Raw genomic sequence first — 13357 nt, forward strand, 5'->3', positions numbered from 1 at the left:
GTGAGGGGAGTCCTGTATATTTATTTGCAGCCCTAAGCGGAGCCCGATTTTTAAAAACGAATTTAACATTTTAAAAGACATCATAGGAAAAATTAGACCGCTAGACTTCCCTATACCTCGTTACCTTTTTTAGAACTCTCCTCACTAGCATTGCTTTGGACCCCACCCTCTTCAGCCTCTAAGGAATCTAGACTAGCCTCCTAGGGGTGCGGGGGTGTGTCCAATTTAGTGCGCTGAAGAATTCCCTGGGGAGCTTATTTTAAAAGCTGCCGCTGGGAGAAAGAGGATCGCTACATCCGACTTCCCTAATTTTTAGGACTGTCCGCCTGGCGCAAACAAGATGCTGTCCTAGGAGAGGCCTTGTGGGCGGGGTGATGGCGGGGAGGGGGTGGTCTTTAAATGAAAGGATCCTCTAAGATAGCTGTTCTCTATCCTTAATGCACGCTGGAACTACCCGGGGAGCTTTACAAACTACTGATGCCCAAGCCCCACCCCCAGGGATTCCGGCTGAATCGGCCTGGGGTGAGGCCTGGCTTCCGGGCTTTTAGAAACTCCCCGGGGCATTCTAAAGTGCTGTGGGAGCTGGGAACCGCTCCTCCACCGGATTCCAATGAAAAGGGGTGGTCTATACCGATGGTTCTCAAACTCGGCTCTATGTTAGAATCACCTGGCGAACATAAAAAGTACTGATGCCCAAGTTCCAACCCTAAAGGTTGTGTGTGGCCGTCAGACTTCGGAAGTTTTGGAGGAGCCCCAGGTGATTGCAATCTGAAAGCGAGTTTGAGAATCTCTCGTTTACCAGGTGGTGCGGGGGCCGGGCGTAGTGAGCATCGCGCGCCACTGGGTGGCGCTGCCCGCTCGGCCCGGCGTTCCGGGAGGCGTGGGCCGCGGCCACTGGGTGCGCACCTGCCCCTCCTCCGCCAGGCGGGCCACGGGGCATGCAGCCGGTTGGGGGCGGGGCTCCGAGGCCAGGACGCGGCGTCGGGTTCCCTGGCAGCCTCCGCCAACTGGACTCTGCCGCGCTCCTCATGCTGCTCGTGGACGCCGATCGGCCGGAGCCCGTGCGCAGCGGGGCGCGCGAGCTCGCGCTCTTCCTGACCCCCGAGCCCGGGGCCGAGGTAGGGGACGGGGTTGGAAGTGGGGGAGGCGGGTCTTGGGGTTGGGGGATCCAGGGCTCGCCCTCCCCCGGGGAGGAGTGGACGAATGGGGACCCCTTGCGCGCTGGACCCGGACCCTCGGCTTCCCTGCAGCATTCTCTCGTACCTGGCGCTGGGGCTTCGGACCCGCGCTGGGGGTCCGAGGGGCCCCTCCTTTGCGGAGCTGTGGCTGTCTGGCGTCGCGCAGAGATGCGCGTCAGGTCGCGCCCGCCCCCTCCTCCAGCCCCGGTTCTCTAGGGCCCAGACTCGCTTCCCATCCCTACCTGAGACCCCCCTCCAGCATCCTCCGGAATGCCAGACTGAGGCGCGCTCGGAGCTGCTGCCCTTTGCCAGCCTGGGCCCCGGGGGAGGCTGACTCCCGGTCCTGCCCCTGCCCGGACGCTCGGCCTGCTCTGCTCCGAGCCGATGCTACATGCCGGGCGGAGGCGGGCAGGCTGCGTCTGTGCGAGGATGCTCCCGGCCTCGGTACGCTTCTGTTGCTAGGAGGGAAAATACCTCATCTCTGGCTGTACTTTCTATTTTAAAAGCACAGAATAAAAAGTAGATCTAAAACTAGCCTCTTTATCTTCCAGCTGAAGCCAGTATGTTGACAGTGCCGTGAAAGTTATTTACCGAAGTTCACCTGGAGTTATGTAGGGCCAGAAAGTCAATCCATTCTCTTTTTAAATCTCAGAAGCAGTACAGAAGTATTTAAAATAAAGGGTAAGCACCCTCTCCTTTTTCTCTCTCACCTCAATTCTAGTTCCCAGAGATAACCATCTTTCACAGTTTGGTGTACATCATTCCAAACATATTAAAAATGCATTTACAAATGTAGGTATGCATATATACTAATAATTATACATAATTAGTTTTTACCAAAAAAACCCACGTGATACTAGAATAATGTTCTGTAACTTGCTTTTCTTTATTCAAAATAGCATGGACAAATGGAGAGTGACTTAATGGTAAGGTATAGGGCTTCTTTTCAGAGTGATGAAATAGTTCTGGAATTATGCTGATGGTTGCAAAACTTTGTGAATTCACTGAAAACCACAGAATCATACACTTTAAAAGAGTAAATTTTATGGTATGTGAGTTATATCTCAATTTAAAAAAATAGTATGGACATATTTCCATGTCAGAATGTATCTATAAGAGCTGTCCAATAGAAATATAATTTGAGCCAAAGATGTGAGCCGTCCATGTAATTTTCTTTTTCTTTTTTTGGCCACGCCACGTGGCATCTGGGGTCTTAGTTCCCCGACCAGGGATTGAACCCATGCCCCCTGCATTGGGAGCTCGGAGTCTTAACCACTGGACCGCCAGAGAAGTCCCCCATCCATGTAATTTTAAATATTCTAGGAGCCATATAAAAAAGGAAAAAGAAACAGATGAAATTAGTTTCAATATATTTAATTTTTTCCAGTTTTATTGAGATTTAATTGACATTAAACCCTATAAGATTTAGATCTGCAAGTTTCAATGTATTTAAAATAAGTGTCTCCAAAATATCCTTTCAACATGTCATCAACGTAAAAAAATTTAAGGAGATTTTTACATTCTTTTCTTTGAAGTAAGTTTTCTTTTTTTTTAATAGTGATTCCTTCTTTTTTATATATATAAATTTATTTTTGGCTGCATTGGGTCTTTGTTGCTGCGTGCGGGCTTTCTCTAGTTATGGCGAGCGGGGGCTACTCTTCGCTGCCGTGCATGCGTAGGCTTCTCATTGCGGTGGCTTCTCTTGTTGCGGAGCATGGGCTCTAGGCACAGGGGCTTCAGTCGTTGTGGCATACAGGCTCAGTAGTTGTGGCTTGTGGGCTCTAGAGCGCAGGCTCAGTAGTTGTGGTGCACGGGCTTAGTTGTTCCGCAGCATGTGGGATCTTCCTGGACCAGGGCTCGAACCCGTGTCCCCTGTACTGGCAGGCGGATTCTTAACCACTGTGCCACCAGGGAAGTCCTGAAGTAAGTTTTCAAAATCAGGCTTGGACGATTGAACTTATAGCACATCTCAGTTTGGACCAGCCACATTTTAAGCACTTAATGGTCATAAGACGCTGGCGGCTTCTGCGTCAGAGAGTGTAGGTCTTCATCATTCCTTGGCTTCTTCGTGTCCCACCATTACAGAATAATTCCTCCTATTTTCTGAGCACATACTATGTGCCAGCAGTGTGCTGCACTCTGTCTATGGATTATGTCATTGCATCCTGGCAGTGACCCAGTGGCTAGGATGTTATGTCAACTTCATAACTGAAAACTGAGGCCCTCACCGAATAAGCAACATCCTATGAATGTCCTGTAATTTCTGAACCACACCCCCAGGGATGGGCATTTAGGTTGGGTACCTGCTTAAGGGTTTAAGTAACCTGAGTGTCTTTCGTGTTCTTTCTCCCCCTTGCTCTCAGCAGCAAGATGTCACTGTGTCCAGCGGCTCAACCCAGCCTCATCTTGTCTCGATTAGGGACAGCCTTCAGGAGAAGCTGCATGTATTAACTTCATTTGCTCACTCAGAGCTCTCTTTAACTCAGACGCAGACTGGCTCATGCTCATTTGTAATGGCCGTAATGAAGAGCCGAACTCCCTGTAGCTCCACGCAGCAATAAAGCCACTTAGAGCTCTTGCTGAAGTTTATTTACCCAAAGAAGCAAAAACTGCCAGAGTGGAGTCACTTGCAGCCTCTGCTTAAAGCTTAATTCATTAGCAGGTCCTCGCGCGGAAGCTGTTTGCAGATGGGCAAATGAACTGGAAAGGGAAAGTCTGGTTTGGGAACAGGTCTGGGCAGCCAGTGCCTCCTGTACCAGCCCCTGTCCTAGGGCCACTTTGGGCTTTTAAATGGAGCAGTAGGAGTCTCACAGAGAGCCAGCTCCAGTCCTAGGGGTGTCCTGGGGTTCTTAGGGGAAGTGGGCCTTCGTCGTTCAACACCTTGAACCCCTGCTGCGTGCGGGGAGTGAAACACACAAGGGCTCCCACTCTCATGGCCCGACTGTCAGACAGTAAACACGTAACATACAAAACCTCTAAATTGTGATGAATGCCGTGGAGAACGTGGGCATGGGTGATGTGATAGAGGGTGTCTTTGTGTCTGGGAGACATGGGGTGGGGAAGGCCTCTCCAAGAAAGCTTGAGACCCGAGTGGTAACCCCTCAGGAATGGGCAGGGAAGAGGGAGCACAGAGGTCCAGGAGGGCAATTAGCAGAGGGACCCCACTTTGTCTGGGAGTGTTCAGGGAGGGCTTCCCTGAGGCAGCATCATTTTAGGCTGAGCTCTGAAGCATGAATAGAAGTTGACCAGGCTGAGAGGTAGGAGGAAAACATCCCAGGCAGAGGAAATAACTGGCAGAGATCCTGGGGTGGGATGAAGCAGGGTGATCACCAGGATAGAAGAGCAAGCAGCAGGGAGAAGGGGGAGCTGTGGGAGGTGGGGCTAGTGAGGGGGCAGAAACATGTTGGGACTTTGCACTGTCTCCCCGGATCGAGGAGCCGCTGAAGGGCGGCATATTGAGATGAGTCAGCAGGTGAGCATTTTACTATTTCTGGTGCCTTTGGGTTTTTCTGTCCAACCAGCTTTTTGTGTTTTACTTTCTCTCTTTTTCTGGTTTGAACTTCCTCTTTTGGGGGAAGTTTCAGGCAGGATCTCCGGAAGCTGCTTCAAGATGGCAGGGAGAGAGAGAGAGAGAGAGAGAGAGAGAGAGATGTTTGCCTCTTGGGTGCCCTGTGATTTAGGAGGGAGGGGAGCTCAGGGCCCTCCCGAATGGCTGAGTCCTGATACCCACCCAAGGGTGAATTCCTGACCAGACTCTGAGAATTCCATTTGGTTCCTGTGCTGGAACGCAGGACAGATTTGGCCCACAGATGGGGTTAATGGCCTACATGGAAGGAAATAAAGGAAGCCAGCACTTTCTCACACCTACGGACTTTGTTTGAGTGGGCAGAGGATGATGGGGGAAAGCGCCTGTTAACCACACGTGGATTAGATCAGGGGTGGCAAACTGGTGGCCCAGAGGCTGAATCCAGCACTCTGATGTGATGGGTTCAATTCACATAGGGTTTTTTTTTTTTTTAATTTTTATTTATTTATTTATTTATGGCTGTGTTGGGTCTTCGTTTCTGTGCGAGGGCTTTCTCCAGTTGCGGCAAGCGGGGGCCACTCTTCATCGCGGTGTGCGGGCCTCTCACCATCGCGGCCTCTCTTGTTGCGGAGCTCAGGCTCCAGACGCGCAGGCTCAGTAATTGTGGCTCACGGGCCCAGCTGCTCCGCAGCATGTGGGATCTTCCCAGACCAGGGCTCGAACCCGTGTCCCCTGCATTGGCAGGCAGATTCTCAACCACTGCGCCACCAGGGAAGCCCCACTTAGGGGTTTTAAATGGAGAATTTTCATGAAGAAAATCTGAGTTTCTTGTTTATTTAAAATAATGGACAGTCTGGTAATCCTAGGTCCCTATTTCCTAGTGTGGTCTCCTGTTTGCCACAGTCCCCACTCCTCCTCATTGTCTCCCTCATACCGAAGTTGGTATCAGTTACCATTTACCCTTGTGCTTGAACCTTTGAATTTTCTGTAGTCATGATAAGAGGAAAGGGAACTATTTCTCCAAACCGTGTGTCTGGACTGAAATAGGAAAACATAAATTAGCCAAAAATGCCCTTGAGTTTCAAGAAAAAATGTAGAAGAGACTGTTTCTTTGTGGAAGCAAAGAATATTTTATTGTGTCCAACCTGCAAACACCCTGTGCCTATGGGAACCCTGGCGTGTGTCTTATTCTTGTGACCTACTGATCCCCTTTCGGCATTCAAATTCAGATGTTCAGATTAGAAGTCTGTGGGTGGGTGCCAGGGCACAGTCTACTCTGTCTCGAGATGTAGTTCTGTATTAATTTACTCCTCAGATCTTTATGGAAGACCTGCTGTGTGCCAGGCACTGTGCTGGGTACCGGGGAGAGGCCAGTGAGACGGATGGCGATGCCTGCCCTCAAGGAGTGGCACCGTGGTCAGGTGGATGAGCCCACTAGGAGTCACCCTACAGAGTAACTAACGGTAATAAATGCCACGAGGGCGACACCTGAGGGGCTGTGATAGGGACACACAGGAAGATTGGAAGGAACCGCCAGGCAAAGGTCTGGCATCATGTGTGTCGCTGGAGACAGGGAAAAATGAGGCCTCCGGAGGTGCCTGAGTGGGTGGACCTCAGTGATAAAGGGGAGAGGGGGCAGGGCCAGACCAGGGCCTGGGGTCAAGGGGAGGAGTCTGGATTCGATTCTGGGGTGTCATGGATAGAAGCTGTGAGCAGGGCCAAGCTGGGTGTGAGCAGGGGAAAGACGGGATCAGATCTGTGGACTTAGGGCTGCAGTGCCGGAACGCGTCGGAGGGGCTGGCGTGGCAGCAGGGGGACCGCAGATGTGGATGTCCCGGTGGACGTACACCGAGCTGGCCCGGCTCCCTGAATCAGAACCTTCGGGGGTGTGAGAGCCAAGGCCAAGGTGGGTGCTTAGAGAGGGGCAGCATTTCTCAGAAGAAAGTTCCTATATTTCTCCCCGCAGAACTGCCCAGCAGTGGAAGGACCTGTCCCTGGCTCTGAACAATCTCTTGTCACAGGACAGCTGGGCTTTGGGGCAGGGGGTCACCTCGGAATCTTGGCTAAAAGTTCCCAGTCTGGCTGACTCTCAGCACGAACCGAGAAGCTTTGAAACAGGTTCCCAAAGACGGGAAGTGACCCTGGCGCCCACCAGCCCAGGCTGGTCGTGTAGCGATGTTCCTGCACAGCGGACAGCTCGCGGCTGCAGCGAGTCCACTCCGAACGTGCCGTTCCGGCACCGGGGAGAAAAGCAAGATGCACAGAGGTGTGTGCGGTGCAAAGAAAATCTTTAAAGGCAAAAAACACCTATTTCATGCATCTATAAATAGGAGATTCGGTTAAATCAATTGCTGGGGTGGGGTGGGGTAGGTGGGGCGTAGCCAAGGTGAGAGCACTGGTGCAGGGCATGGTCCCCAAGCTTTGCCAAACATCTGCATCATCTGAGATCAGCAACAAAAAATGCTGATGCCCGGCTCCCACCCCCAGATACTCTGATTTCGTTGGTGTGGGCGCCACCTGGGCGTTGGAACGCTGAAAGCCCTCCAGCAGGGTTGTAAGCCTGGAGTGGCCAAGACTGATTAGTCTGTTGGACAATCACCGTGACTGCTAACTGTTGGGGGCACCCCAGGCCTGGGGATCTGGACTTGTAAGCGCCCCTCCGGAGATTTTGATGGCCAGCCTGGTGGGGGGCTCACAGCTTCCGTCAGTGCTAGCGGGGCTGGCCCCATGCCCAGGAATGCCTGCTTCCAGCCGCCCCAGGAGGACAGACAACCCGTCGGTCCTGCCTGCTGCTGTGTCTACTGCACCAGCTACTGATGCCTCACGTGTCAGTTGAAGAAGCATCCTTTACAGATGTGTGCCTCCCCCCAGCCGCCTTGCTCCTGGTCAGGCTGAGTGGTGGCAGGACCAGCTCTAGAGCCACACGGCCTGGGTTCAGATCTCGGCTTTGCGCCCCTGCTTCTCTCTGCCTTTTCTCCTCCAGTTGTGGGGTTGGTTGAGATGATCCACGGGCAACACTTGGCTCAGGGTCAGGCCCATAGTAAGCGATCTGGTGCATTAGCTACAATTATTCACTTATTCATTCTATAGTTTATGGAGCAGGTACCAGGTGCAGACCCCATGTCAGGAGCTGGAAAGCAAGAGTGCAGGAGAGGCCCGCCCGCCCTCAGGGCTCTCAGAACAGGTGGGAGGGTGGGCGTGACACACGTTAATATTTCCACACAGTGTTTGCAAGAGGGCGATTTCAGCCCTTCGCTTGTGCAGAAGATGGTGAATTTTCTCTCACTAGCACGACCTCGTGTAAGCCTGGAAGTCCTATGTTAACTTTCTATATCTGTGTACGTGAGACCAACCATAGATTCCAATTTTTGGTTTGCAAAACATAGTTGCTGCACCCACGGTCAGCATGAGCCCCCGGTTCTCTTAAGCTATCTCGGGATCTGAATTTATTCCTTGGTGCAAGTGTGATGGAAATTTGGCCTATGGGTTCTTTTAAGTGAATTGGAGTTGGTTTTAAAATAAGTTTGTTTTAAAAATAAAAAATATATGCACATGTTACAAAATCCAAAGGTCCCCGTGACCATGGAATGCTGAGTGAGGGCCTGCCCCACCCCGGTTCTCAGCCCCTGCTGCTCTGCAGAGGCCGCTGCAGGCCATGCCTGTGTCCCCTGCCATCCCCGCCCTCCGCCTCCCCCTTCTGCATTGTGCGTTTTTCACTCACTATGTCTTAGACAGCTTTCCATATGAGTGCACAGAGAGCTGGCCAATTATTTTTTAGCTGCTAAACAGAATCTCATTGTCTGTCTGAATTATAATTTAGGTAACCGTTCCTCTACTGATGGACATTTAGGTTACCTGGATTCTTTAGCTGTCACAAAGTCTGTTGTGGGCTTCCCTGGTGGCGCAGTGGTTAATAATCCACCTGCCAATGCAGGGGACATGGGTTTGAGCCCTGGTCTGGGAAGATCCCACATGCCACGGAGCAACTGAACCCGTGCACCACAACTACTGAGCCTGCACTCTAAAGCCCACGTGCTGCAACTACTGAGCCCATGTGCCGCAACTACTGAGCCCACATGCCACAGCTACTGAGCCCACGTGCCGCAACTACTGAAGCCCTCACACCTAGAGCCTGTGCTCCTCAACAAGAGAAGCCACCGCAATGAGAAGCCTGTGCACTGCAACAAAGAGTAGCCCCTGCTCACCACAACTAGAGAAAGCCCACCCACAGCAATGAAGACCCACCACAGCCAAAAATACATAAATAAAAACCAAAAAAAAAACCCCAAACAAAGTCTGTTGCAATGAGTATCTCTGTACGGACATCATTTTGCATTTGTGCATATATGTCTGGAGGATAAATACCTAGTGGGGGAATTACTGGGTCCAAGGATACATGCATTTAAAATTTTGGTTGCTGTTGCCAAATTAACCTTCTTAGAAGTCAGGGTCAAGGCGAGAGTAGAGTAGAGTAGTCAGCCCTTCTAGACATTCACACCTCAAGGTCGAGGGTCCTTCTGGGGGATGGGAACTCTTATTTGAGCTGCTGTAGGGGCCTGGGAGGAAGGAGTTCCCGTGTCTCCGCTTTGGGAAGTGGATCATCATCTAAAGGGCCAGGTCCTCTCAGTTTGCGATTCCAGCGCAAGGCCATTTGGAGCATCCCTTCATTTGCTCTTTCCAGCCCTTCATTCTTGGCTTGCCCCACCTCCCCTCCCAGGGTCTTTCTGCCATTGATCCAGCCCTTTCATCCTGTGCACAGAGATGAGGCTGCTTCCTCTAAAGACCTTTACTTTCCCTGACATCTGAAGGGGCCACCATGAGCACTTTTGGAGAAGAGGTGACATTACTAATTACATGCCCTGGATGTGGGCAGGCCTCACAGTCCTTGAACCTGTTTCTTTTTTTTTTTTTTTTTTTTTAAATTTATTATTTATTTATTATGTTTATTTTTGGCTGTGTTGGGTCTTCGTTTCTGTGTGAGGGCTTTCTCCAGTTTCAGCGAGTGGGGGCCACTCTTCATCGCGGTGCGCGGGCCTGTCACTATCGCGGCCTCTCTTGTTGCAGAGCAGAGGCTCCAGACGCTCAGGCTCAGTGGTTGTGGCTCACGGGCCTAGTTGCTCCGCGGCATGTGGGATCTTCCCAGACCAGGGCTCGAACCCATGTCCCCTGCATTGGCAGGCAGATTCTCAACCACTGCGCCACCAGGGAAGACCGAGCCTGTTTCATTTTCGCCCCCGTCGTGTACTCATGGACCCTGGCCCAGCCTGGATGGAGGAAGCAGGAGCAAGGTCAGGCCATAGCGCCAGGTGTCAGGCAAAGCTACCACCACACCCTCCCCTGAACTTGATCTGGCTGCATGTGGGTGTCCTCTGGCTGGCATGGTGATCTGCCTTTTAAAATGCTAAGTGGATGCCAACTTTAAAAAAGTGGGAGTTTTCACATAAAAATCCAAATGTCTGGCTTCTTTAAAAATGTTGCAGCAAAAGCTACAGGTCTTCAGTGGCCTTGTTCCTGGGCTGAGTGGACCTTGTGGTTTCTAGAAGGATTCTCTGGAGAGAGAGAGAGAGATAGAGAGAGTGAGAGAGAGAGAGAGAGAGAGAGTGTGTGTGTGTGTGTGTGTGTCTATAAACAGCATTATTGTGATATAATTCACATGACATACAGTCCGCCCATTTAAAATGTACAGTTTCATGGCTTTTGGTTTATTCACAGAGTTGCACAACGATCAACCACAATCAATTTTAGAACATTTTCATTACCCCCCAAAGAAACCCTGTCCCCCTTAGCTCTCCCTCCACCAAGAACCCCTAATCTACTTTCTGTCTCTAAAGATTTACCTTTTCTGGACATTTCATAGATGTTTGGGTTTGTGTGGTTTTTTATTTGTTTGTTTTTGTTTTTAATTTATTTTATTTATTTATGTTTGGCTGCGTTGGGTCTTTGTTGCTGCGCGTGGGCTTTCTCTAGTTGCGGCGAGTGGGGCTACTCTTCGTTGTGGCGCGTGTGCTTCTCAATGCAGTGGCTTCTCTTGTAGAGTACGGGCTCTAGGCGCATGGGCTTCATTAGTTGTGGCATGCGGGCTCAGTAGTTGTGGCACATGGGCTTAGTTGCTCCACGGCATATGGGATCTTCCAGGACCAGAGCTCTAATCCGTGTCCCCTGCATTGGCAGGCGGATTCCCAACCACTGCGCCACCAGGGAAGCCCGATGTTTGCGTTTTAAAGACACCAATTGGTCAGAGGTTTGAAGTCCCTGTTCAGCCTACAGTCAGGTTTGTTTGGCCGTCATAGTGTTTTTTAACTTTTTAGGTTAGTTTTGAACATTTTCGAATTGGAAGAGCTTTCATAAATATGTAGATCACCTTTTTGTCTTTTTTCTTTTTTTTTAAGAGTTCTATTTTTTAAAAATATTTATTTATTTATTTATTTATTTAGGCTGCGCCAGGTCTTAGATGCAGCATGCGGGATCTTTTAGTTGCGGCATGCATGTGGGATCTAGTTCCCTGACCAGGGATCAAACCCGTGCCCCCTGCAGTGGAAGCGCAGAGTCCTAACCACTGGACCGCCAGGGAAGTCCCCAGGTGTCCTCTTTAGATGGGGCCTCCCGTTTGCCACAGTCCCCACCCCTCCCTCTTGTCTCCCTGCATGGCGTCAGCTGCCATTTATTTATTTATTTATTTATTTTTGGCTGCATTAGGTCTTCGTTACTGCACGCGGGCTTTCTCTAGTTTCGGCGAGCGGGGCTACTCTTCGTTGCGGTGCGTGAGCTTCTCATTGTGGTGGCTTCTCTTGTTGCGAGCACAGGCTCTAGGTGCGTAGGCTTCATTAGTTGTGGCATGCGGGCTCAGTAGTTGTGGCTTGTGGGCTCTAGAGCACAGGCTCAGTAGTTGTGGAGCACAAGCTTAGTTGCTCTGCGGCATGTGGGATCTTCCTGGACCAGGGCTTGAACCCGTGTCCCCTGCATTGGCAGGTGGATTCTTAACCACTGTGCCACCAGGGAATCCCCAGCTACCATTTATTATCCTGCTGGTGCTGCTGTGTTTCTCGGAGAAAAGTAAAACGTCTCTGTCAAAAGTGGGAAACTGAAATAAGTAATGTGAAGAAAACATTCTTAAGCATGGCCCACTTCCCTAGTGTTCGTTTCCTGCCTGGCTTCTGTGTCTTTTTGAGTTTGGAGACCCTGGTGGGGTCACAGTCATCTTCTGCATGGGTGGAGCATCTCACCAAGAGTAACCTAGAGAAAGAACTTACTTGACCCTCCTCAGCTTCCATCTCAAAACAGAGAGAGTCGGAGGATTCCCACCCCCCTCCACTTTCAAGTGGGGAAACCGAGGCACAGAGATGGTCAGAGGTATAGTTAGTCCCCATTTGCATTCATGCTGTGTGGTCTTAAGACGCCATCGCGGCTGCTGTTCTCAGGCTGTAGCTCTTCCAGGAGAGCACTTTTCTTCCTCCTTCCCTTGGCCTTTTTATTTTCTCCTCCCTCCCTCCTTCCTTCCTTTCTATTTTTTTTTTCTTCCTTCCTTTCTTGCAACAAATATTCATTGAGTACTGTATTGGTTACCAATTGCCAGGTAACAAACCACTCCCAACCTTAGTGTTTAAAAACGACCCCCATTTTATAGTGCCTGATTTTGTAGGTTGGTGGAGCTCCTCTGCGCCGTTCTGCTCCCGTGGTGTTGGCTGGGCTGCCTCATGAGGCTGCATTCAGCTGGAGGGTTGGCGGCAGTGGAAGGTCCAATATGGCCTCACTCATGTGTCGGGCAGGTGGTGCTCCAGCCGGGGCACCTCGGTTTTCCTGCACGACCTCTCATTCTCCAGGATCTTTTCTGCCCTGTGGCCTTTTCAGCAAACTTGCCTGCTGTTGTCTTCCAGGAGGGTAAATCAGAAGCTGCAAGGTCTCTAGACTCAGAAGTCACAGAGCGTTGCTTCCACCACATTTTATTGGTCAAAGCAAGTCACAGACTAGATTCCGGTGGAAAGGAATGATCCTACCTCTTCATGGGCAGAGTGGCAAGGTCATATTGCAAAAAGATATGTGGGATGGGAGAGAGTTGGAAGGCCGTCTTAGGAAACACAGGTACCTACTATGTGCCAGGCATTATTCTAGGCCCTGGGAACACAAAGGTAAAGAAAAGAAAAGAAAACCCTTGTTCACCAGGAGCTTTCATTCTGTTGGGGGAAGATGACAGGAAACAAGTAAAATATATAGTAAGTTAGATGATAATAAAGGCTAAAGAGAGAAATAAATTAGAGCAGGATGTGGCGTGGTAGGGAAGCTACAGGGTCAGGGAAGGCCTCACTAAGGAGAGTCATATGAGCAAAGGCTAGAAGGAAGTATGAGATGAGCTTTACCAGTGAAGGGAACAGCAGGTGCAAAGGCCCTGGGGTGAGGGCATGGTTGGTGTGGTTGCTGGGGAGGCCTCCAGTAGGCATTTACTGATTAAGGTGGAAGATGGGGGAGGACTTTTTTTTTAATTAACATAATCCATATAACATAAAATTTACCATTTTAAAGTATAAAGTTAAGTGGTTTTCAGTATATTCTTTATGTTGTTCAGACATCACCACAACCTAATTCCAGAACATTTCCATCACCCAAAAAAGAAATCCCATAACCATCAGCGGTTATTCCCTACTCCCCCTCCCCCCAT

The 13357-nt window shown here is 50.4% G+C and overlaps 1 protein-coding gene across 4 annotated transcripts in view; it reads left to right on the forward strand.

The window, feature by feature from the left end:
* Positions 1-899: 899 nt before the first annotated feature.
* BCAS4 (breast carcinoma amplified sequence 4) overlaps positions 900-13357 on the forward strand; it is a 60370-nt gene continuing 47912 nt past the window's right edge. Inside the window, exon 1 of one of the 4 annotated variants that reach the window (XM_007185295.2) lies at positions 900-1118. In XM_007185295.2, the coding sequence (XP_007185357.1) occupies positions 939-1118 (180 nt within the window). In that variant the 5' untranslated portion in view covers positions 900-938. Of the gene's footprint in view, positions 1119-4566; positions 4651-13357 lie in introns of those variants that run through there. The other 3 variants (XM_057528318.1, XM_007185294.2, XM_057528319.1) reach the window with 3 other exon arrangements.

The sequence above is a fragment of the Balaenoptera acutorostrata genome, chromosome 15 (genome assembly GCF_949987535.1).
Source record: "Balaenoptera acutorostrata chromosome 15, mBalAcu1.1, whole genome shotgun sequence".
In the NCBI taxonomy this organism is placed as follows: Eukaryota; Metazoa; Chordata; class Mammalia; order Artiodactyla; family Balaenopteridae; genus Balaenoptera; species Balaenoptera acutorostrata.